Genomic DNA, 27742 nt, shown 5'->3' on the forward strand with positions numbered 1-27742 from the left:
TTTTATACTATTCTTTTTTTTAAGTTTTTAATTTATCTATGCACTTGTACCTAATCATTACTTGTATATACAATTTTGATTGTTACGTCAGATACGATTTTGAATAAATTTTTGAAGCACCGCATTTTGATTCAAAAGTTTATTCACAATCGTATCTGACATAACAATCAAAATCGTATCTGAGCGTAACAATCAAAATCGTATTTACAAGTAATCAAAGTTTTTGATTACTTGTAACCTCCGTATCTTATTTGAATTTTTTTTCTCTTTTGCATGAAAAAAAAAAAAAAAAAAATTATGTAAAAAATAAAAAGAGAAAAAAAAAACTGAGCTGACTGTAGCAATTGCTACACTTGGTACAGCCTGGATCCGCTCCTGTTTATTAATTTAATTATTATCCTGCGCCCAAATTGACATCTATCCAATAAGCTTAGGTAGAGTCTTTGTCAGCAATTTCATCGCTTTTTTAAGAGACAAAATTCTGAATGTTGACGGAGCTTTTAACAACGAAATTTTTATTAATTGAAAAAAAAAAGAAATAATTGAAAAATGTTATAAATTTTTCAAAAACTTATTTATGTTACAGATTATGTTTTAAAATATAATAAACTATTTTTACAAAAAAAATTGAACTTAAAAATATTGTATTAAAGTTTTGAGCCACTGTTCTTCTTCAGATTTCAAATTAACACAAGTAAAGTTTTTTTTGGAAAAGCGCCACTACTAAAAAAACAAGATGCTTTATTTTGGGTAAAGCACAACACTGAGGGTCTTACACAAAATAATCATATAGTACAAAGCAAATGAGTTTTATTAGATTAAATGAAGCTTTACTATACATCTGATGACGGTCTGAACTAATCTAACTAAAATATTACAAACAAAAAATAATTAGTACGTAACCGCACTTTATGTTCATTTACCATATTTAATGCTCTAATACAACAAGAAATGTCGTTGCAACAGTTAAGTGATTGAATTTAAAGGATTAATTATTATTATATCAATCTGACGAACCAATCGAAATAAATTGCATTATTTCGCGCGTAGTTAGCTAGCGAATAATAGCAAATAAATGAACTATGATAAATTATATATACTATAAATAGTATATATAATTAAATAAATAATATAATAAGTTGTAATTTTTTTTTGAAACATTTATGGCGTTGGTATGTTTAGTTAATCATAATAATACCGTATTATTCAAATGTATATAATGGAGTTAGAATATAATAAGTGAAAGTTTTATTAGGAGACCTGTCAATTTTTGAAATTTTTATGAGGAAGACTTTGTTGTTATACTTTTAAGCTCAAGTGTAACTATTGAGCATTCGATAATTTTATACAGTAGTTATATAATTTAATAAAAGATCTTACTTTTATATTCATATTTGCATACACGTATGTATGTATGTATGTATGTATGTATGTATGTATGTATGTATGTATGTATGTATGTATGTATGTATGTATGTATGTATGTATGTATGTATGTATGTATGTATGTATGTATGTATGTATGTATGTATGTATTTATGTATGTATGTATGTATGTATGTATGTATGTATGTATATATATGTATATATATATATATGTATATATATATATGTATATATATATATATATATATATATATATATATATATATATATATATATATATATATATATATATATATATCTTCTTTTGTGTGTTATAAATTATAAAAATAATAATTTTAATAAAATAGTAGTTATTACTGAGTATAAAATATTTTAATTTAGCTGATAATGGACACTGAAAATGATAATAATTCAAGTGTGAACAATAAAAGTAGAATGAATTACTCAACTTTGAGCTTGATTAGTGTATTGTCATCATCTGCTCCTCCACTTTCATACAAAAGTTCAAGTTTTGATACAAAAGGTAAAACTTATAATTCATAATCAGTGTTTATTATAGTTGATTTGAATAAATAGTCCATAACATGAAAGGTAATTTATCTCTATCTTTGTCAATAATAAAAAAGATTTTTAAAAATAAATATATATTTTTTTGTTATCAAGACATTGTGACTAAAAATGTGTATTTGTCTTTTTTATATTAATAATAATTTTATTTAGAACTTAATTAAAACAGTTGTTTTGCTGTTGTGTTTTTAAATTAATTTGTTTAGAATTTAAATAAAATGATTGTTTTGCTTATTTTAATTATTTTAGATAGAATTTAAGTAAAACAATTGTTTTTTTATTTTTATTTTTATTATTTTATTTAGAATTTACAAAAAACTTACTTTTTTTAATTTTTATTCTCATTATTTCAAAGAGAATTAAGATAAAACATTTTTTTTTTCTTCTTGTAATTATTTTATTTAAAATTTAAATAAAAGTTCATTTTGCTGTTTTAAATTTACTTGAAATAGCAAATAAAATTTAGTTTTTAAATTTTTAAAATCTTAAGCACTGTCAGGTCAGCAGTTAGGCTGATATTGCTGAATGCTAACCTTAATTCTGAGTGTTGCCAACTATAGATTTTTAAGATGGTATTGGTTTTTGAAAATTATTATTTTAAGATTTTTAAAAGAATTTTATCTGATGAGGTTCAATAAGGCTGGGGTCATCTTTGATGAAGTAATCAGTGCCGTGATATGGCTGCTGCTGAATAAATACTCCCTAAGTACTTATCGAATTTATAAAAAAATAATAAAAAAAAAAACAAAAAAATATTAGCTAAAAAAAAGTACACGTTAAGTTTTATTTTATATTGGTGCCACTTGATATTTTAATTTTTTTTGTTTGTTTTGTTATAATGATTGATTTTATCAAAAAAATAAAACAAGAAAAAAAAAACATTATTACAAACTTTAAATGATCTTATATAGTTTATTTTTTAAATAAAAAACTTCTTTTATGGATATAACTCTATTATTAATTTGTTTTAAGGGAGTTTAGATATCCTTAATATTAAGAATAAATATACTTGATAACATTATCAAGTATAAATATATTTAATAACGCGGTTATCCAAACTCCCTTGATATATATTTATATATATATATATACATATATATATATATATATATATATATATATATATATATATATATATATATATATATATATATATATATATATATTATAAAAATTAATAGCAGAGTTATATCTATAAAAAAAGTTTTTTTATTAAATTATTACAAGTATTTTCGCTTATAGCAACTCTTGCAATATAACTCTTGTAATATAACTCTTTCAATATAACTCTTGCAATATAGCTCTTGCAATATAACTCTTGCAATATAACTCTTGCAATATAACTCTTTATATTTATAAGAAAAATTATAGTTTAAAAAAATAATATTTTATAATAGTTACATCAGCTTTATATAATCAACAGATTGTGCAATATCAAAAAAGTGAAAAAATTTTGATTAAAAAAGTCATTTAAATTCTTTGTAAACATTTTATAAGACTGCATTAAAAAATGTTTATAAAATGTACGCTTAACTTTATTGTAAGACCTGACAACAATTGTTCCAATAACTGGCGGCAACCTTCTCAATTTCCTTTGCAAGGTATGTGTCCTAGTAAAAATATAATTTAAGTCTGCAGCATAAAAACATTACCACAAGATAATGGCTATATATTTAATTATATTAGTTTAACGTAGCACACCTTTAAAGATCGGTGGTACAAACATAAAAACTTCTTTCAATACAAAAATAAAGGTAATTCAACAGAAATTTTTGAATATATCTGGGAAATCAAATAAAAAGGGATTCCTAATTCCTATTCTTATGTAGTTTATTGATAGAGTGGAGCCATTTAAACCTGGTGGAAAGTTGTGTCATTTTTGTTTAATCAAAAAATATCATATCATTATGTCATCTTATCTACATATGTCTTAAACTATTGAATAAATGAAATAAACCACTACCAAAATGCCGCAGCAAAAACAAATTTGTAATCCGCAACTTAAATGTTATCTGTTATTTTTATCTTGAACGTTATGTATTATTTAACAAATACTGTTGCCATATCTGGGATGGACTTTCTAATGATGCCCTTTCTCTTTTAGACAAGGTGCAAAAACACATTGTAAACATAGTTGGACCTGCTCTTGCAGCCAACCTCCAACCATTATCACATTGTCCTAATGTTGCTTCTCTTTCTCTTTTTAACAAATACTATAATGGGCACTGCTCTAAAGAATTAGCATCTCTTTATGCCGTCTGCTAAAATTCATTCTTGTGTTACTCACCATTCAACTTCCAACCATTATCACATCCTCGTAATGTTGCTACTTTTTCTATTTTCTACAAATACTATAATGAGCACTACTCTAAAGAGCTAGTAACTCTTGTGCCATCTACTAAAATTCGTTCTCATGTTACTTGTCATTCAATTAAGTCTCGTCGTTTTACTGTGACTGTTCCTACGTGCTCCAAAAACTTATTTGTCCAAATTTTTTCCTCGAACATCAGTTCTTTGGAATTCGCTTCCTTCATCTTGCTTTCCTGATTGATATAATTTGCAATCTTTTAAGTCATCTGTCAATTGTTATCTTGCTCTAAAAACATTTCTCTTCTTTTCACTTCCAGTAACTTCCAACTCAAATAGTGATTCCTTGCAGCCTTGTTGGAAGCGAAAATGTTGAGGAAAAAAAAAATTCTATGCGAACATGGTATTATATTTTGGTATATATATTTTTTGTCTTTATATATATATATATATATATATATATAATATATATATATATATATATATATATATATATATATATACATATATACATATATATATATATCAACCCTTTGAATTAGGGACGGCATTCGGCAATGCCTATGTTTTATGGTCAGACCTTTTTATCAAATAATTTTTGCTGACCTGATGCCGACCACAAAAAGATTGATGTTGGCAAATAATTGCCGACCACATTTTTCTTCATTTCGAATGTTGATATATATATATATAAAATATATCTGCTGAGTTGAGTTACTTAAAAATGCTTTACGCGTTTTCGCTACGCAGCAAAATCTCGTAACAAGGCCTGATATATATATATATATATATATATATATATATATATATATATATATATAATATATATATATATACATATATATATATATATATATATATATATATTTATATATATATATATATATATATATATATATATATATATATATATATATATTTATACATATATCCATGTATATATATCAACCCTTTAAATTGGGGATGGCATTCGGCAATGCCTATGTTTTATGGTCAGACCTTTGTATCAAATAATTTTTGTTGACCTGATGCCGATAACAAAAAGATTGAGGTTGGCAAATAATTGCCGACCACATTTTTCTTTTTTCCGAAGGTTGATATATATATATATATATATATATATATATATATATATATATATATATATATATATATATATATATATATATATATATATATTATATATATATATATATATATATATATATATGTATATATTTATATATATATATATATATATATATATATGTATATATATATATATATATATATATATATATATATATATATATATATATATATATATATATATATATAATCATAATTATCAAGTATTTTATTTTCAACTACTTTAACGTTAGCATCTTCAAAGATACACTAGCATTTTTAAAACTTTTTGTACGAGCTGTTGAACTAAAAATGTAGTTTTTAAATTTAATAATGCTCTAAATATATGTAAAGCATTATCAAAAAAATGTATAATATATATATATATATATATATATATATATATATATATATATATATATATATATATATATATATATATATATATATATATATATATATATATATATATACATTATATATATACATAATATATATATATATATATATATATATCTAAATATATGTAAAGCATTATCAAAAAAATGTATAAAATATATATATATATATATATATATATGCATAATATATATATATGTATATATATATATATATATATATATATATATATATATATATATATATATATATATATATATATATATATATATATACATAATATATGTATATATATATACCTAATATATATATATATATATATATATATATATATATCTAAATACATGTAAAGCATTATCAAAAAAATATATAAAATATATATATATATATACATAATATATATATATATATATATATATATATATATATATATGTATATATATATATACATATATATATATATATTATGTATATATATATATATATATATATATATATATATATATATATATATATATATATATATATATATATATATATATATATATATATATAATAATATGTGTGTATATATATATATATATGTATATATATATATATATATATATATATATATATATATATATATATATATATATATATATATATAATATATATTATTTTTACATATATTATAAAATATGTAATATAAAAATAATATAAGTTATTTAAAAGTAATATAAAGCAATAAAATATATGTAAAGCATTATCAAAAAAATAAACTAAATTTTTATTTTTTTAAATATATATATATATATGTAAAAATAAATAATATAAAATTTAATAATAAAAAATTTAAAAATAATATTAAATTTAGGTCTGATATATATATATATAAATTATAGTATATATATTATTTTTTTATATATATTATATATATAAAAAAATTATATATATAATATAATTTATCTTTTTTATATATATTTTATATATATAAAAAAGATCTTATTTTATATATAAAACAAGATCTTTTTTATATATCTTCTATTTAAGATATAGAGTAAAATGAGGTAAAACTGAATAGCAGGGAAAACACTTATGAAAAACTTTTAAATTTGATTGAATTAGGTTTTAAACAAAAATATTTAACAATTATTTTAGCTGTATATTATAAAGAAATTTGTGCTGTTTCGAATGACATAAAATAAGCAAATATCAATTGTCAATAGTAAAATGACCGCGCTTATATATCTTACCAACATCTTTAAAATGTTGGTATATATAAGCGCGAGGTCAGAAATAATTTATTTCCACAAGTCTTGAACAGTGCGCTGAAACTACAATTGTATAAAACATTTCGACTTAATCGGTATCTAAAAAGCTGCGATTAGTCGCAATCAAATCGACAGCTACAAACTGCAATATGTAGCTATGGTTTTGTGGCTATCATTTAGCTAGCTACAAAGCTACAATTTGTAACTAGCGATAAATTGAAATTAAGTCAATAGCTAATAAGCTGCGATACGCAGCTATCGACTAGCTATAGATTTATCGCTATCTAGTATAAAAACTAAAATGAAAGAGAAAATTGCTAGTTAGTTTATTAGAGTCGTATTTACATAACAAATAAATAAAATGTAAGTTACCTTTGCAACTTGGACTATCCGTTTAGAGCTTTGAAGAAAACTGTTGATTTCTGAATCATCTGAAAATTTTTTACATGCCATATTTGATATTGATATTGATATTTTAAAAAACGATATGAATCGTAGTGTGATAGTGCGAAAAAAGCAATAGCAATAAAATTGCTATTGCGGGTTATGTATTGCAAATTTGAATATGATAAGTCAAGTCGTTAGAGAAATTATGCCAAAAATCATAAAAGTTGTGTAATTGATGTTACGTAATTCGGAAGTATGTAAATTAACACTTTTAGACTCGTTTCTTTAATCATATATATGATTAAATTACATATTTATGATATGTAATTTAATCATATATATGAATAAATTACATATCATAAAAATGATACTTTTATACTCGTTTTTTTACACACGCACTTTTATGATACGTAATTTATTCATATATTTGATTAAATTACGTATCATAAAAGTGCGTGGGTAAAAAAACGAGTCTATAATTGTTAATCAACATACTTAAGTATTCTGCATTACGCAACACCATATGGTGTTGCGTATATATGCCACAGCTTTTTTCCAGCGACTTTATTACGATATGTCAAATACTAGATACTGTGCCTATATTAACTATAGGTAATATTATACCTATAGTTAATATAGGAGCGATATGTAGTTTTCAAGATATATCTCAATATCGTAATAAAGTTGCTGAACAAAAGCTGCGATATTTAGTTATCAACTAGGTATCAATTTGTGGCTATCTAGTAGCCAGCTACACAAATGTGATATGTAGCTAGCATCTTATCGTAATACAATCGCTTTCTTAAAAACTGCGATATGTAGCTATCAACTAGCTATCGGTTTGTGGCAATCATGTAGCTAGCTACAAAGCCACAATATGTAACTAGCGATAAATCGTTATTAAATCGATAGCTTAAAAGCTGCGATATGTAGCAATCGAATACTAGAGATTTATCGCTATCTAGTAGCCAGCAACACAAATGCGATATGTAGCTAGCGCCTTATCGTAATAAAATCGCTGTCTAAAAAACTACGATATGTAGCTAGCGACATGTTTAATGTTCAATTATTTTCATTATTATTATAGATCCAACACTAAAAATTGAATTTTTGAAGATGTTAAAAACATTAGGAAAGGATAAAATAAGAAGAAAAAATCGCTTGAAAATCGCTAAAACGCTAGCTAGTCGCTAGCTCTCTTCCCACCGGGAATATAATAGATATTTTTCACTTTCTATCACAGACACATTTAAAGAGAAGACAGCTAGTGCAAGGGTTCACAATATAAATGGTTAGGAATTAATAGGTGTGTTTAGTGATGCCACAGTACAGTCCCTTAATTCAACAGTTTGCTATATCTCTTGCAAATTAAGATCAAAAAAAATTATCTAGACAGTCAAGAACTAAGTTTGAGAGAAAAGGTAGTTAAATGGTCAATTAATGTAGCACATAAAAATAGATTTAGAGATCGACTGTATCATGCTAAAATTCGAGCTGAGATTTGCCGAAAGCAAGCATCCAAGCGCCAAAAAATTAATGAAAAAGATAAAAAAGATAAAAGTTAGAGAGTGAGCTATCAAAACTGAGTTTTAATGAAATTCATATAAATACTTGTCCAACTACCAACTATATGATTTAGAAGATTTTATGTTAGGGAGAATTGTTGTGAAAAAACTAGACCACGAATGGTATGATCCAAACACTTGCAAATGTGTTATGTATAATGGCATAGTAAAAAAAATAATAAGAAGAAAAAATGACTTAATATACACCATTTCTTACTGGAAAGATGATGAAACTGATATTGAAGCTGTTGACCATTGCATGAAAAATACATCTTGCTGCTGATGTTGTTTCTGGAGAGTCGCAATTTTATTAATTTGATAACACCACAAAGGAATAGCTTTAACCTTTTAGCTTTCACCTGATTTAATTTTTTAAGTTAAAATAACAAATAGCAAAAATTTGTGCAACCGAAATGAACCAAAATGAACTCTAGTAACTTAATGCAAAATAAATAAAAAGTAAAAATTTGTGTCCTAACAAATATAATTTCATAAAAGGAGCTTCAAATTTTAAACTATGCAATAGAGTGTTGGGATCAGAAAGGAAATCAGGGGATCAAAGAATTAATTTTGATATTATTCTTGAATTAAAGATTCAAAAATAAATTTGTTTCTTTTTATTTATTCTATTTGTTTGTATTTAAATACAATTAATAAAAGTTTAATTATTTGAAAAATAAAAATGTTTCAAGAAAACCAAAACTTAAAATTTTAGCCGAGACTTATTTTGATTAATAATTTACCCAAAATTCAATCTCATAAAAAAGATTTTCGATAATGTCTAAATTTACATTATATAAGTATGTAATAAAATTTTTATAACTTAACCAATTTAGTAATATAAAAGTTAGAGAACCATTTAACAATTGTTATAATAATTACTAGTAAAAAATCTTCGTATACAATTTCCATAATATTTCAGTTTGATGACGTTTTTGTTTATGCTTAAGTAATTACGATTGTTCTTTCAACATTGGCTTTTTGTTATACATTATACCATTAAAGTAGTACTAAACTGTGGACAAAGTTTTATAAAAAATTTAAAATGGGTTTAATAGCAAAATATACACATTTTTTTTTTAACAATAATAACATTTTAAAAATAATTAAACAGTTTATTATAAGTTACATATATTGTATTATCTTATTCTACTCAAAAAAATTACTGCAACTGTTATGACTTGACAAAAATATAGTGTTGTGACTTGACAAAAACATAGTGCAAGTCTTTTAACTTGCCAAAAAATATACTGTAAGTGTTGTGACTTGACAAAAATATACTGCAAGTGTTGTGACTTGACAAAAACATAGTGCAAGTGTTGTGACTTCACAAAAATTTTTGATAGACGGCTCTGGCTTACCTTCACATGGTGTCTAACGTTAAAAATGAGTATTATAATAGTTTAAGGAATTTATTATTGTAATCATTTACTAAATGCCAAGACAGTATATTTAACGAAAGTTATCTTTAAAATAATAATGAATTACTATTTTTTGACAACTATACACCAATCATATTTTATTGATTCTTTATTTTGAGAACACCTTTTTTTACTCCTATTGACTTTTGACTAATAGACGAATAACAGTCCCTCAATAAAGAATTTGGAGTATTTTAGAATTGCATCTGCAATTAATGAAATAATTTATTTCAAAGGATTTTTTTAAGCTACATTTTTTTAGGTTGGGGGGAGGGGTTGAAAGCCCTCTCTATTATGACCAAGAATACACTAATAGAGTCAAGTAAAATATGTTTTTATAATTCTTTATTGTTTGTCTTTTATACTTTTAAATACAAAACTGATAATTATATAATTAGCACAGTTTTTGATTTTTAGGGTCTGACAAAACATCATACATTTTTTTTTTAAACATCTTCGCTTCCAACAAGGCTGCAAGCAACCACTAATTAGAGTTGGAAGTTACCGGAAGAGAAGATATGAATATTGTAGAGTAAGATAATGATTGACAGATGATTTTAAGGAACAGACACAGAAAAAGGATGAGACTTAATTGAATGACGTGTAACACGAGAAGGAATTTTAGTATAAGGCACAAGAGACACTAGCTCTCACTAGAGCAATGCCCATTATAGTATTTGTAGAAAAGAGAAAGATAAGCAACATTACGACGATGTGATAATGGTTGGAGGTTGGCTGCAAGAGCAGGTCCAACTACGTTTACAATGCGTTTTTGCACCTTGTCTAAAAAAGAAAAGGCATCATTAGGAGATCCGCCCTAGGTATGGCAACAGTATTCTATACAAGGCTGGATTTGAGATTTATAGAGATAGAGAATAGAATCCGAAGTAAGAAAGTGTCGAGCTCGATAAAGAGATGAAACTTTAGCAGAATTTTGCAACAGATTTATATACGGTTTCCATCACATTAGAAATCGACGATTCATCACATTAGAAATCGACTGCATCATGCTAAAATTTGAGCTGAGATTTGCCAAAGACAAACATCTGAGCGCCAAAAAATGGATAAAAATGACGTTTTGTTTTGATAATTTGTCATACAGAAATTAAAATTTTATTAGACAAATTAAAAAAAAAAAATTATGTTAGGGTGGATGGGGGGGGGGTGCAGAACAAGCCCCCCCCCCCCTCCTTCCCACATGTAAAAACTTGTATGACCTAATTTTTTATTGTATACTAATTTTACTTATGTTAGTAGTGATAAAAATATGTGTAAAAAAAACAATTTTTTATGCCAGGGTATCTTAAGTCATCACCACCATACCCACCTCTAACTCTAAAATACACCTCTCCTATAGGGTAATGGTTACTTTTTGTATTTTAAAACTTTTATTTTCTATTCAAAAACACGTTTTTATTTAAAAAAAGTGTTAAGTTTCATACGGGTAAGGTGGTGGTTGGTAGTCCCTCTGTCAACCCTATACGCCCAGTGGTTAAAGTTTAACAGAAATTTGTAGCCCACTCTTACACCTACCTTTTGATACCAGATATTTGTATTTTGATAAGAATTGACAAAGTTATGACAATTTAAGTGGAAAAAAACATAATTTTGACCACAGTTTCTTCAATATTCTTTGATAACTTTGATAAAGTTTTATTAGACAATTCCCATAGGAATTGTCTAATAAAACTATATCAAAGAAACTTTGTGAAAAAACTTGTGAAAAATTATTGAAGTTGAGTGTTATCATCACAATATACTTTTCTTTATTCATTTATAAAAAATCACTGAAAACTTTCTACACTAAAATCAAACAAAGAACGACCATTTTAAGTTTGTCTTGTTAGGTTGATATCTATTCATTGACACTTTTGTTTTCATTATTTGCTGAGATTTGTTGATTGTATTATTACAATTGACAACGACATATTACAATTGTCAATTATAATATGCCTGAAGTTTGCTGTTTTTGGATTTTAAAAGCATTTCTTATTTATTTAAAGCAATATATTATATTGAAAAAGTTTAGTTTTGTTCTATTTTTTATTTGATTTGAAACCTATTTTTTTTTATTATTTGCCAAAAAGTTTATTGTAATGAAGTAATGAAGTTTATTATTAAAAATATGAAAATATTTATAAATTGTTTTTATAAATTTATATAAATCGTTACAGTGTCTATTTTAATTTTCAGATATTTTATAAAGTAAGCCGTTAAATAAAGCATACTAATGTGCTTTAAAACAGATTTTAATTAAATAAAAAAATTGAATTTTAAACAAATTTAGATTAAATTTGTGGTTTTCATTTTCATATATCAACCTAAAATTTTTTTGCAGACCGAAACATTTTAACAACCACAAATATTTTGTTAATTTAAATATATAGATAAATTTATACCATAGTGTTTTGTGTATTATTTGGCATAAATACATTGACTGTCAATAGGAATACCAAGAACTAAATGTAAATATATCAAACGAGGATAAGGGTTCGGTCAAGGTTTTAGTCATGATTAAAATTCATAAAAGATAAGTAAACTATCATTTCGTTAAAAAAGTGTTCAGTTCAACTCGATGGTTTTAACGTCGCGTAAATCAAATAACGTTCTTCCGCTCTAAACGGATAAAGAAGAAAGCAGTGGTAGGGGACCTCATGTATCACTATAAGCCACTGTACATCCAAGGCTGGCGCGAATGGTGTTTGATACCCTCTCCCCACACCCTATCAATGAATTTTATTTTATTATGTTTACGAATTTAGCTCTTTAGACCGGCGTATGTAGATCATGTAGTACAGTCGGCAAACTTGGACTTTTAGTACTGTTTACCAACTAAACTTCTGAAAAGATTTTGCCTTTAGCATCGCAATATATAGATTAATTTTTCTTTAACTTTAAGATTAGTATTTTTACTAATTTCAGACCGTTGATTGTATGAAAGTAGTTAGTATTACCAAAGTAGTTACCAATGTGGAGAATTCGCTGTAAAGTTTTTTTATTTCATAAACAAATGCCAAACCAAACTTTAAATTTAAAGAGCATTTAAAATATAGCTCAAAATTCTCTACAATTTAAAAGAAAAAATCTTTTTTTTAAGTTGTAGAGAATTTTGAGCTATATTTAAATAGAGAATGTAGAGAAAAATTATTTTTCCTTGTACAGAAAAAACAGTTAAAGTTATTTTGTTTGACCCATTTTACTCTTACAATTTCAATTTTTTTGATCTATAATTTTTTTCGGCGTTTGAGGTAATGGTGTTTAAATATAAGCGTAAACGAATTTATCTGAGTTCTTTTCAATTTTAAATTTACATGTTGTCGTAGTAATTTACATTCTACAATGTTTTTAAAGAAAGATTTTACTGATCTTATCGTGAAAACCTTTACAAGCGTATTTATATAATGTAGATAAAATAATAAATAGATTTAATAAAATATTGAGTGTATTACACAACAGTATTTTACAATTAGAAAAAAATTCCCAAACAAAATTAATACATGGTTACTATTAAAAATGACTAGTTTAATCAATCCGTAGAAATAATGATTTTCATATTGTGCACTATGGTGCACAATATGAAAATCATTTTTTCTACGGATTGGTGGTGTACGGAATAAATATCGTACACCAAAAATCCTTTTGTTGAATCGAATTAAATCAGTTTTCCATTACACATATATTATAATAAACAGTACTGTGGATAAGTTTTAGACCACTTACATTTTTTCAAAAAATCCCAGAGAATTCTTCTCTAATATTTAAGTTTGTAGTTCTAAATTATAAACTTATTAAAACACATGTATTTCACACTAAATATGGAACAATCACAAACTTTTTAATGTCAATTTTCATAAAAAACTCTTAATATTTACTATGTCCTCCTTTTGCCTCAATACCAGCCAATATTTGCCGGGGAATAGATTCATACAAATTAGTTATAAAATCCTGGGGTATGTTGTGCTATTCTCTTTGAAGTACTTCGAAACATTCATTTCGGGGAGCATGTTCGACCTTCTTTCTGTTCAGGTAATCCCAAATATGCTCAATTATATTCAAAACTGGACTCTGGGAAGGCCAGGTCATCGGGAACAATGTTTTGGATCATTGTACTGCTGCAGAATAAAATTATGACGTATTAGTCTCATTCCGGATGATACAGCATGGTGCCTTAGGATATCCACTTAAGGTGGTTCCTACATAATCAAAAGTCAAAATTTTTTCAAAAATTGATTTTTTGGCAAATTAGATATTCAAATGTAAAATTTAACATTCTTTCTCATGGTATATTTTTTTTTTTAAGTTTGTTTATGCTTTTTACAATATTTACTATTTTATACAGGTAGGTATAATTTTAGTGCCTAGCAACGGCCATAGCAACCAATTTATTTTTTTAGTTATTATCTTAAATGTACCTTAAAACTCAAACTAGTACATCTCTTTTGCTATTCTAATGTTGCCTTGTACGTCCAAGTTGTTAAATATTTAATGATTATAAGTTATACTGTTGCAAAGTGCAAACAGCAGGCAGGCTTTTTTATAATAATTTTTTTACTTTTTACTGTTTTCTAATGTGCTTGTTGAAATTATTTATCATTTTACTTAGATTGTAGTAAAATAATAAAGATAAAATATGGGAAACCTTCGAAATAACAAAAGAAAGTCATCAAGAAAGGGTGTTGGTGGTCGTGGTTGTAAAAAACCTGTAAATATTGTAAATAATAAATGTGGTATCTATGGCAATAAAAAAAATGTAAATATTGAAAATATCACTAAAAAATATTTTACCATTAAACCAGCTGAACATTCTGGAAGTAGTGATGATTATTTTTTATTTATAAATTTTAAAATACTTATGGAAATGATAGCAGTAGGAAACAAGTGTCAAGAATGTGGGGAAGCTAATGTCACAATATCTAATAGTTTGGATCATAGACGGGGATTTTCTCATAAAATTGTTTACTTTTGTGGAAAATGTAAAAATAAAAGTCACAAGTATACTTCACCTTTTAGTGCTTCTGAAAAAATGTATGGTTGTAAGCCAAGTGAAATTAATGTTCGATTGGTTATGGCTTTTTCGAGAAATTGGTAAAGGGCATGAATCGATTAAAACATTTGCACGATGTATGAATATGCACTCAATATCTAATACTGCCTTTAGAAATATTAATAATAAGTTATTTTCTGCTTACGAAAATTCTGCACTTAGAAAGTATGCAAAATGCTGCAAATGAAGCAAAAATGGAAGAAATTGTCCCAGTATACATACTTGTCGTGTATCGATTGATGGAACTTGGCAAAAAAAAGGACACTCCTCGTTGAACGGTGTAGTGACAGCAGTAAGCAAAGGAAAGTGTTTGGATGTTATTGTTTTATCAAAACATTGTAGACAGTGTATAATATGGGGTGGAAAAAAAGGGACAACAGAATACACAAATTGGAAAGTTGCACATAATTGTAAAATTAACCATCGAAAGTCATCAGGAGCAATGGAATCCTCAGGTGCTATTGATATATTTCAGCAATCTGTAAGTTGAAATAAACTAGTTTATAATGAGTATCTTGGAGATGGAGACACAGCTTCTTACAAAGAAGTTGTTAACTCCAAACCCTACGAAGCACAGTTTAGTATTACACCTGTTAAACTTTAATGTATTGGTCATGTAAACAAACGAATAGGTTCTCAACTTAAGGCACTAGTACAAGAATATAAAAATACCTCTACACCATTTGCTGGAAAAGGAAAATTGACAAACAATTCCATCAATTCAATAACAAATTATTATGGTATTGCCATTTGAAGTCTAAATTTAAATTGCACTGACGATGAAAAAATTTACACAATGAAAAAGTGGATAGGTGCTATCCTTCATCATTGTACCAACTTTTCTAACTTAGATAAGCGCCACATGTTTTGTCCACCAGGAGAAGAACCGTGATGTAGTTACAAGAATAAAAAACTAAAAAAACACAAAGAGAGGATTAATTTACCAGAGTGGATGTTTCCTATCTTGTCAAAGATTTTCCAAGACCTTTCAAATGACAACCTTCTTCGCAAGTGAATCCACGGGGAAACTCAAAATGCTAACGAGTCCCTGAATAATATTATCTGGATGAAATGTCCCAAGCAAGTCTTTGTAGAAAGATCAATTCTACAGTTAGGTGTATACAGTGCTATTCTTCAATTTAACGAAGGTCAATTTGGACTTGTTAAAGTGTATGAAAAACTTGGAATACAGACCGGTGTCTGTTTTAATAATATATCTGAAAAAATGAACCGACGCAGCATCCAAAATTTACTTATTAAAACATCAGATAAGACCAAAGCAAAAAGAAAAAAACTAAAAGCCATCAAGAAGGGTTTATTGGATAAAGACTTACATAAAGAGGGAGGAGAAACTTATTTAAAAGGAGGATTTTAGTTTTTAAAACAATTTTTTTTTCTTGTTTTTTGATTTTCTACCATATCGTTTTTCAAGAAAATTGTCTCACGAAAAACATCATAACTTTTAAATTAATAGTGATAATTACTTGAAATTTTCAGGGCTTATTCATCAAGTGTACTGCTAGTGCCTGAGTTTTTTTCAAATAAATTTATTTTTTGTAAGTCGTGGTTAGGGAACTAAGATTGGAGGCCAAGTAGCAGATTTTTTGAAAATACCGTTGTTTTGAAGCATAACTTTTAGTAGAAACAAGATCTTTTAATAAAAAAAACTCACGCACTAGATACAGGTAGTAAGCACAAGTATACCAAGTTTGAAATTAAAATAAGCTTTTACTCATGAGTAATTGTGTTTCTAGTAAACTCTATTTTTTGGGGTTATTTTGACTCTTATAGGCCTATATGTGATCATCAATATATTTTAGGAGTTCGAAAATATATTTTTTTTTTACACATTCTGTACCTACTTTTGAAAAAATTAATGGTTCATGAATAAAAAGAAACTTTTTTTGATTATGTAGGAACCACCTTAACGTTACCTGGTGATTTTGATCAAATCACCTACTCAAGATGAAGATAAACAGCCCCAAACTTGTAAAGAGCCTCCTCTGTGTTTAATAGAAGGGTTTAAACACTCGGTCTGATAGGCTTCTTCAATTTTTCTTCAAACATATTGGCGTCCTTTCGTTCCAAAAATTTTGAATTAGGAATCATCGGTGTACAGAACCCGATTAAACATTTCCTGGGACCAACCTTTATGTTGTTTTACATATTTAAGTCGTTTTTCTTTATTGCCACACAGTAATAATGGTTTTTGAATTGCAACACACCCTCTTAATCCCGATTTAAGTAGGTGCCGTCAAATAAAAGAAGAGCTGACATTTTTCGCAGTTGCTATTTTAATGTCTTTTGCCTGCTTGGTTGATGCTTCTTTTGTATTTCTTAAAGATAGGGTTTTTAAATATTTATTGTCATCTTTTGTTAGCTTAGGAGATCTACCACTTCTCTTTCTATCTTCAAGGGAACCAGTTTTTCTAAACTTTTTAATGATTTCTGTAACAGCATTCTTCGAATATCCTGTATTGGATGTAGTTGTTATGACACATCGTTTTAATAAATAAACAAACAAATCCCTCATGTTTCCTCGTCAATTTTGTTTATTTATTCAAAATAATATATTCTTTCGACTTTACTTATATATTATTAAACTTAAGTACGCTTTAAAAAAATTACATAGGAAAAAAAATTGTAAATACATCTAATTATACAAGTGGTCTAAAACTTATTCACAGTACTGTATATGTAATCATGGCCTATTTAAATTACACGGCCTGATTTGTTGCATTTTCCGTAAAAAATTAAGAGGCCAGTTTTTTTACGGCTCAAGTATAATAACTTAATTTTTGTTATGGTTAAGAGTTTTGCTTGCACTATAATCGTTTTATTCTTACTTTATTAAAATGGTATAATAATAGTTAGATTTTCTTTGAGTACTTACATTATTTTGTGCTGGATTTTTTGTTAACTGATTGCCTGCTACAGTTTACTCCAATAACACCTAATACTGAAATAGGCTTTCAGATAGCTATATATCAACATGCTACTGAAAATAAACTTACGTTGCTAAGATTGCCTAAAACTCTCCATTGAAAATAAAATCAAAGGTTTGTAATTTTGTATTTATTATAATTGAAATTAAAAGAAGAATTACCTTTTTACTAGGAATATTTATTTGGTCTTTGTCTTTTTTGGAATTCGTTCACTTGATCTTTCCTTAATGAATATGTAATTTCTTTTTGCAAATTATTATAAAAAATATTATTAACAATACAAGATCTATATTTGATTCCCCATTTTTCATAAGTAAAATTGACATTGCTATAACAAATCTTTAAAATTTGTTCTGCAAATTTTTAATCGAAAAAGAATGACTGCAATGTTTTATTAGAATAAGAGAAATAACATATAAAATACTAAAAAGATGACAAATAAAGTTAAACAGAGGTTGAATTGGATATATAGGTTCTTCTCTGTATAAAATAATGTTTATTGATCATAAGTTTGAGATCAAAATCTTTTTGTTAATTTTTACCAATACTACTTGCTTTAGTATATATATCTGTGCTATCTTTAGAAAACTGACATGACATAGTATTTATGCAGACAACTAAGCAATATCTAGCATAATATTTTTAAGGATTATCAAAATTTTGATAAATATTTTCTGGTAAAATTTACAAAAATCTTTTTAATAATGCATATTTCTAAAAGACTCACAAAAAGTCTACCACTGATCATTTAACTATACTTACTAAAACCTAGCTCCAAAGGATCACTTTGCAAATTGAAACTAAGAACAAATGTAAAACCATCTTCAAGCAAATCAATCATACGAGATACAATTGCTTGTAGTGTTGTAATTAGAGCACGAGAAGTTTGTTTGGGTAATGGAAAATATTTATTGAATTTTATTTTGATCAAATTTCAGTACAATTTGCAATTTCACTATTGTTATCACCTTTTAAAGCAGCATTGCTGAGTTTGATTGGATGAATTGAGTTTCTGCTTTGAATTAAGTATGATAAATAACTTATAAAACAATGATAAAAATTGTGCTGCATTATTACTTTCAGAAAAATAATTATATTAAGGCTGCAGTTGTTTCATCAAATACTGTCAATGTTGACAACTTGTTTGTTGTTTCCAAGATATGTGACTTGATAAATAATTTTTCTTGCTTTTTCTTGCCTGTTTAATAATTGATCTTTTAATAAACTTTAGGATATATATTTCCTGCAATTTAACCAGCAGTAACTTCAACATAGTCTCTGAAAAAATCACATGAAAAAGGAGAACAAAACATTATTTTGCGTTTAACAAGTTGTTTCTTACACTTTTTATAAAACGAAGTATATCAAATAATAAGCATGTTTTAAACACTCCTTTTCTAAACTGGATGATAAATTAATAATTTTCCATCTTCAGTATATGCTTTATGAAACTATAAAAATGCATTAACATTTGTAGATTGGTAATTGGTAACAACAGCTCTTATCTTAAATTCAGATTGGTGTATTGAGGTAATACACTCATCAATTTCTTTTTTCGAACATAAACCTGTTATGTAAACTTTAGGTGAGGGTTTCAAAACATAAGAATAAGTTTTTAAAGCCCTACAATCATAAAAAAAAAAAAACTTTTTTATAAAGATTGTTTTCTCAATCTTCACTAAATTGTGCTGCTTTTTGCAAATACATCTTACCCACAAAAAGCAGATAATCTTTTAATACTAAATTTTTTTCAATGACTTTTCTTATATATTATAGTTTTTTCATTTGTAATTTTCACCACTGTGAAACTGTTTAAATAAAGAAATATGATTATTTCTTTATTTAAACGGTTTTAAAAGCATTTCCCAGCCAGCATGTCATATTGGGCCCCACATAGGCTTTCCCAAGTAGGCCCTACGTGGGCTTTTTAAAAGGGTCCTAAATGGGCCCCATGTGGGCTAGCCCTTGAATACAAAATATAGTTACAAAATTTTGAGCGCTTAAGCGCTCGCTTTTATAAATGCTTCGAAGCGAAAAAAGGCTGACAATCGTACCTTTTTAACCTTTTTTGCAAATTTTGTACATGCGCAAGAGCAATTTTTCTGTAAGTTACTTATTTATAGTATTATTTATAAAAAAAAATGTTTTCATTATAAAATTTAGTTTATAAATATTGCTATGTAGTACTTTGCTACACAATTATAATATAACTGAAAAGTTCTGTATATTTTAAATTTTCATTTTTGTCCTTTGGCATTTTAAATAAGCTATTTATTTATATTATTTCATTATGTTTTGTAAATTTTTTTTTTTTAAATGATAATAGATGTATTAATTGTTATATACAGGTATATATTAAGATGGAACAATTAGTCTGACAGACTAATTGAACTATCTTGATATTCCCCTGGATACCATAATCAACTGACTGTAAATATTCAATTGATCACAGACTGCCCGTTGATTATTATTATAAAGCTTTCTTTATTTGTTAATTTTATTTATCCTTTTTTATATTTTACCTATGGTACATGTACTGTTGTATTGTTTTAATGCTATAAGCTGGTAATATTTAAGACAGTTGCTGTTCATATCAAAATTTAAACTTCACTTTAAAGTTGCTTGTATTTGAGTTCATTAAAATAAAAAAGTATAAATATACAAGATAGATATAAATTATATTTAACTTATTTTGTTTTTGGTTTAAAAATTGTTATGACATTGGATATACGAGTTGTATTTTTGTGTACACACTATGAGTATTTAGTGTACAGTTAATTGCAAATAACTAGTTCCAGCCTGCTATAGTCTTTGCTGCATTTTGCTGCAAATTGCTGCATACAGCCTCTATGATTCCCCAGAGTGCCCTGTATTACAGGGCACTCAGGGGAATCTTTTTTAAAATTTAGAAGATAGAGGGAATACCTAAAATTCAAGACATTTTTAAAAAAAAACTTTGAAATCAGGGAAAAATTAGGGAATATTATTTAATTTTATATTTTAAACTGAAAAATTTATTTTAAATATTTTTTTGTCTGATAGATTTCTTTTCTAATTTCCTTTTCAGTCCTAAATCAGTGGTTTTACTGCGTTCGTAATATGCATCATCTTATATAGAATGTTTATAATTGCATAATGACCACAGATAAAAAAATTCTATCTAATTGCATCAAAAAAATTTATTAAATTTAAACATTTTATGTATTTTTTTTGGGAAAATTATTGATTTGGGAAAATTAAAAAACTTTAATATTTTATTTTATAAGATATCACAATGGCGTTCAGTATTCGAACTATACAAAGGAAAGCTAAAAGAGCGTTTGATTCGGTAATGTTGAATCTCAACGACACAACTAATAGTAAAGATTCAGCCGATTTTCAAGAACAAGCAACATTGCCTACTATGGAAATGCAATTGCCTGAAATTGCAAATACTATTATTGAGAAATTCGATCAAGAAATATACATGGATACTATACCTGATTTACAAATAAATGGTGACTGCTGCATTCCACATGATTACGAAAGTGACTTAAATGAAAGCTCTGACTCAGATAGTGAGGCAAGTGAGTGTGAAAATGATTTATATGAATATAGTGAATTTGACATTAACAGTAGCTTACGTGACTGGGCTACTTCATTCAACATTTCTCATGCAGCTGTAACATCACTACTTCATATTTTGTGGCAAGCCGGTTTATCAGTACCAAAGGATTCCAGAACTCTGTTAAAAACAACTAAAAGTACACAGATTAAGCAGATTCCTGGCGGAGACTATTACCATTTTGGTATTGAAAATGGAGTAGTCACATCTTTAAGAAAAAAAATCAATGTCACTCATTTTGAAATCAAGAAATTGTCTCTTAATATAAATATTGATGGTTTGCCGCTATTTCGCAGCTCACGTATGCAATTATGGCCAATATTAGGCAGTATTGTTGAATTACCAAAAGCAGATGTTTTTATCATTGGCTTATATGCTGGATCATCAAAGCCTTTATGTATCAATACATTTTTAAATGATTTTATCATTGAAATGAAACATTTATTTCAAAATGGTGTGAGATATTTAGATCAAGTGTATCTTATTGGGGTGAATGCAATTATTTGTGATGCACCAGCACGATCATATTTAAAGTGTATTAAGGGGCATGGAGGTTATAATGCATGTGAGCGTTGTTCAGAGGAAGGCACTTACTTGGACCATAAAATGATCTATCCAAATTTGCATGCTTCTCTTAGAACCGATAATGACTTTGTTAAGCAAAAAGATGAGGACCACCATTTACCCGATGTACGGTGACCATTGCTAGGACTTAATATTGGTTTAGTTTCTAAATTTCCACTTGACTATATGCACCTTACTTGTTTAGGCATAGTTAGGAGAATTATTAGCCTCTGGGCGAAAGGGGATTTGCATTATAGGTTGCCATCAAGGATACTACAGAATATATCTGCAAACTTAATTATGTTGAGGAGCCACATGCCTCGTGAATTTGCCAGGCGACCACGATCAATTCTGGAATACAAACAGTGGAAAGCAACTGAGCTGCGTCAATTTATGTTATATTTGGGAGCAGTTGTTCTTCGTGATGCTATTCCCATTAATATGTACCGTAACTTTCTAACATTTTCTGTTGCAATGATATGTTTACTGCGACCTGAATATGCAAACAGTTTGCAGTACTGTGACTATGCAGAGAAATTGTTGCTCCTGTTTGTTAACGATTTTGAAATTATATATGGTACAAACCAGCTCATATATAATGTACACTCTGTCATTCATTTGCCACAAGATTGTAGAAACTTTGGAGCACTAGATAGAATATCATCATTTCCCTTTGAAAATTTTTTGGGTCAAATAAAAAAAATGGTGAGAAGGCCTCAGAATCCAATTGCTCAAATAATGAGACGTTATTATGAAAAAGACTGTATTTTCTTGGATGCAGAAAATACTAGCACTATTCAACAAAATATGCCTTCAAAAGAACATTATACTGGTCCTGTACCACAAAACTTCTCTCAAGAAAGTTTTCAACAATATAAACATTTGAAAACAGATCATATTTTTATTTCATCAACAGTTGGCAACAATTGCTTTGAAATTCTAGGGAAGCTATCAATTGTCGGAAATATACTGCAAACATCAAAAAATGATACATTCATTATTTACAACGAATTCATTCATTTGGAACCATTTTTTATTTATCCATTAGATTCTACTCATTTAGAAATATTTTTAGCTGCTCATTTATCCACAGATCTAAAGTTTGTACTGTCTGAGAAGATTGGAAAAAAGTTTGTTATTATGCCTTTTGGTGATAACTTTGTTCTTATGCCTTTGTTGCATCAAGAATAAATTTAGTCAATATGACTAATAATTCTAAAAGTCAATATGACTAATAATTCTTATGATAAATAATTCTTGTAGACCAAAAAATTTGTGTTTAATGGCTCTTTAACATAGCTGAATGCATATAAAAAATCTGGCACTGTTTTTTTATTCTTGCAAAGTTCTTTGTAAAATTTATTACATTTTAGAACGTCCTTAATTCAATTAAGTGGCGTAATATTATATAAATCCTCAAAATTTATAATAATCCTAAATAAATTATATAAATTAGTTAAAAAATATCATGTATTTTAATGTAATATCATTGCTGATATAGTATTAATTTTTCTAACTGTGGAATCAGATATAGGATTTAAACCATGGAAATTATTACAACATATTTAATTAAATATTTATTTATTATATTTATATTTATTATAATAAATCTAGTATTTAATATTTATATCCATTAAGTATTACTATATTTCAAATATAGGAAATGACAATTATTTAAATATAGTATCATTTCCTCACTTCCTAATTTCTATTTGCAGCAACATGTCATTTAAGTTTGCTATTGTCGAATTTATAAGTAATCAAAGTGTAGCCACTATCCCTGTATCATGGTTTGTTTCAGAAGAGGAAGAAGAGTGCTTCTTTCCTTCTAAAGTAAGCAGAAATACAATTAAAAAGCTTGTTAGTGATCAATGTGAGTCATTGGTAACTTGGCCAAAGTTTTTTGTTAGAGTTCTGGGAAGATCAGGTACAATATAATGTTTTTGTAGGCATAATTTATATTCACACAATTTTTTTGATACAAATGATGCAATGAAATTAAAAAAAATGTTGAGCATGAATTAATATCAATTTTTGGCTGTATATTTTAGCAACTTATGAAAGGGCTGAAGAAAAGGTGACAAAAGCCTTGAGTCAATCAGACATTGGCACAACTGACCAAGATGCTCCAGTGCGCAAACAAACCTCAAAGAGGAGTAAACATGGGTAAGAAAACCTTGTTGTTTCCTTATTATTACATACAATCCGTAATTAAATTTCGATTTAATAGATAATTTTCAAACAATGTAACTCATTTGTAATGTATATATATATATATATGTAACTCATTTGTACATAAAATATGTAACTCATATTTCAATCATTTTATTAAATTAATATTCAGTTATAGTCAGGTCAGGTTATCCTTACGTAAAGTAAAGTTATCCTGCTATTAGTAACATGTAATCCAGTACAACCTGCTTTATGTTAATGCCATCCTGTTGTAAAACATTGCTTCTACTCTTTTATAATGGCATTTATATGTCACTATGAAAAACCATCCAAACCACACAAGTGTTTAAAAATGGATATAAAACTTACCCAAACAAAAAACAAAATTAAATACTAATACCAGTTTCCGTTGGATGGCCTATTTCTCGACTATATATAATATTTTTACACTTTCAGGCGTTTCATTACTTCAAAGCGAATTTCTTCAGATTCTGATACTGACAATGAAGAATATCCTAGAAAAAAGTCAAATTTTCTGCAACCTCCCAGTCCACCTCCAAGAATTAATTCTAATGTTCAATATAATCCTTCCAGTTCTACATCTGTTCAATCATTACAAATCACTCCTTGTCGTCCGCCTTGTACAACAAATTCTCCTGTTGGTTTTTCTGTTGGACACGTTTCACCAGCCATCTGCAGTACGCCTACTACTAGCTCAACCAGTCAGCATACACCATTGACTGCTAATGACACAACTCTTGTTTCTGTAGCTGAAGTTGTTCCTGATATTGGCCAAAATATCCAAGGTTAGTATAACATTAGATGTATTGTAAAGCCTAATTTAATTAAGTTTCTTGGTTGTAGTCTTATTATCTACTAAATTATCTATTTATTTTATTTCTGCATATTTTATAATGTATTCAATTAAATAAATGTAAAACAGCTGATCTGTGCACCTTGCTTACTGATGTGCCGAGCTCTTCGTCATTATCAGCAATGAATTTTCATTCAGGAGGTTAGCGTATTTTATATTATTTATAGTATACGATTACGTTCGTGCCAAAATAAACTTAATAAATTATTGTTATCATACAAATTTTTGCGCACACAACTTTCATCAATTTTGTCAAAGGGAAGCAAGATTTAATGCAAATAGTTCCTTCTGCAGTAACTGCATAACTGTTATGTATATGACACTGATTTTGTTTACAATTTTTGTTGACGATAACACCTTAGTGTTTGCTTATACAATTTTTAATTATATCAGAATTAGTAGTGTGTAGCGTTAACAGCAGTAATCAATTTTTTAAAATGCTCAGTTATTCTGTTTTATAGGCTCGAATTTAAGACCTTATCTCGAAGCAATTTTAAAAACTGTACAGGAAATAAAAGTCACCCAAACTATTCATGGAAATATTTTAAATGCTTTAGTGCAACAAAAAAATGTGGTAAGCCAAGCGTCACAACTTCCCCGTGGCATTATTCCTATAAAAGAACTCCACGACTTCCAGCTATTAAACGATAAGCTCAAAACAGACTACAACATTTCTAAAGCTCTGGTTAGAGAACAGTTTATATTTAAATTACATTATATAATTTAAGCAGTTTTTATGAAAGAAGTGCTATTTGTGTGTTTTTGAAATAATTGTAAACTTTATTACCAAAGTAGATCTAGTTAAACAATTTGTACAATTAAATGCTTTTAATAAATATAACTCTACAATGCAATCAAACAATTTTGTTTAATTAGTTAGAAAGACCTAGTATGAAATAAATTTTTATTTATAAATTTTAGTAAATGTTAAAATGCATGGTAACTTTGAAATAGGTTTCTAATTTGAGCAGTCTTGGAGGACGGAAAGTTTTTGAAACAGTAGCAAGGATGATGAAAGCAGTTATGCCAGATAACATAGCTCTTCAATTTAATTATAGTGGAACCAACAATAAAAAAGGAATAAAGGGAACTGAATTTTTCAATATATTGTGCAGTACGTATGAAATTGTATTTTGTATTTGTTGTTGTTTATTATTGTAACAATATTTTTTATAGCCCAAATAGGTTTTGAGCCCAAATAATTTCTTAGTTATGAAAATTAAAGATGCAAATATATTTGCATCATAGTAGTACTGTAGACTACTATAAGATTAGTCTACATTTAATTAATGATACTATTTCAAGTGTTTTGTGTTGTTGTGTTGAATTTTTTTATTTAATAATAAATAACAATATTGCATCACTATAATATGAGGTGATAAGTCTATGACCTAGATTTTTTCTCTGTTGTAATTTTATATCAAGGAAATAGCAAGTGTTTTAGTAACTATAACCTTTTTTAGGTGCTGTTCAGCAAAATGTGCTAACTTCAAGTGCAACTGTGAAAAATATAGAGATAGCTATAGGCAAATGGTTAATTGGGGCGCGAGATCGGGGTGGCAAACGAGCGGAAAGAGCCAAAAGAACAAATGAAACGAGGCTATGTCAAGAGGGAGAGACAACCTGAAAGCAGGAAGTGATCATAATATAAATTCATGTATCAATCCAAATTTGTTGCCTGCTATGTACAATTTTTTGCTATCTTATTACTTGATGTACATATCTCTTTTTTTGAATATTTCTATAACTGGTGTTTCTTGTTAAGTTTAAAAACATTTCTACTTACATTATATACTTGAATTTAATTTGTTTTTGTTATAAACAAATTCCTGGTAATACTGCAACATTTTGTGATATTTAGATCAACGGTATATACATTCTTGCAATTTTTTGTTTGACTTAACTCAAATATTTTATGCATTTTTAGAACGATTATTGCTTCACTTGTATAATATGCATTTTCCAATTTTGTTCGAGGTGTTTATAATGTTGTATTTTACTTAGTGTTCATAATAATTATATTGGCAGTATAGTTTAATTATGCAAAATGTAAAGGTTCTTTAAAATATGTTAAAGATACGACCTGCAAAATGGATCACTTATTTTTGTGTTTCGGTGTTGCAGTATGTTTTTCGGGCGCCTAAAAA

The 27742-nt window shown here is 27.0% G+C and overlaps 1 protein-coding gene across 1 annotated transcript; it reads left to right on the forward strand.

Moving 5' to 3' along the window:
* The first annotated feature begins 1770 nt into the window (after positions 1-1770).
* On the forward strand, positions 1771-27659 carry LOC136075337 (uncharacterized). Its single transcript, XM_065788155.1, has 8 exons — positions 1771-1909; positions 24268-24476; positions 24601-24715; positions 25178-25527; positions 25665-25736; positions 26057-26280; positions 26550-26709; positions 27059-27659. Exons 2-8 carry the CDS (start codon positions 24272-24274, stop codon positions 27220-27222), a joined length of 1290 nt encoding a protein of 429 aa, XP_065644227.1. The 5' UTR covers positions 1771-1909; positions 24268-24271; the 3' UTR covers positions 27223-27659.
* Positions 27660-27742: the final 83 nt, after the last annotated feature.

The sequence above is a fragment of the Hydra vulgaris genome, chromosome 01 (assembly GCF_038396675.1).
Source record: "Hydra vulgaris chromosome 01, alternate assembly HydraT2T_AEP".
NCBI lineage: Eukaryota > Metazoa > Cnidaria > Hydrozoa > Anthoathecata > Hydridae > Hydra > Hydra vulgaris.

Excerpts from the sequence above, each read along its gene's own strand:
- LOC136075337 (XM_065788155.1), top strand. The coding sequence starts at position 24,272 with ATGTCATTTAAGTTTGCTATTGTCGAATTTATAAGTAATCAAAGTGTA. Across the intron at positions 25,528-25,664 it reads TATTGGCCAAAATATCCAAG|CTGATCTGTGCACCTTGCTT; the intron begins GTTAGTATAACA and ends AATGTAAAACAG. Across the intron at positions 25,737-26,056 it reads AATGAATTTTCATTCAGGAG|GCTCGAATTTAAGACCTTAT; the intron begins GTTAGCGTATTT and ends TCTGTTTTATAG.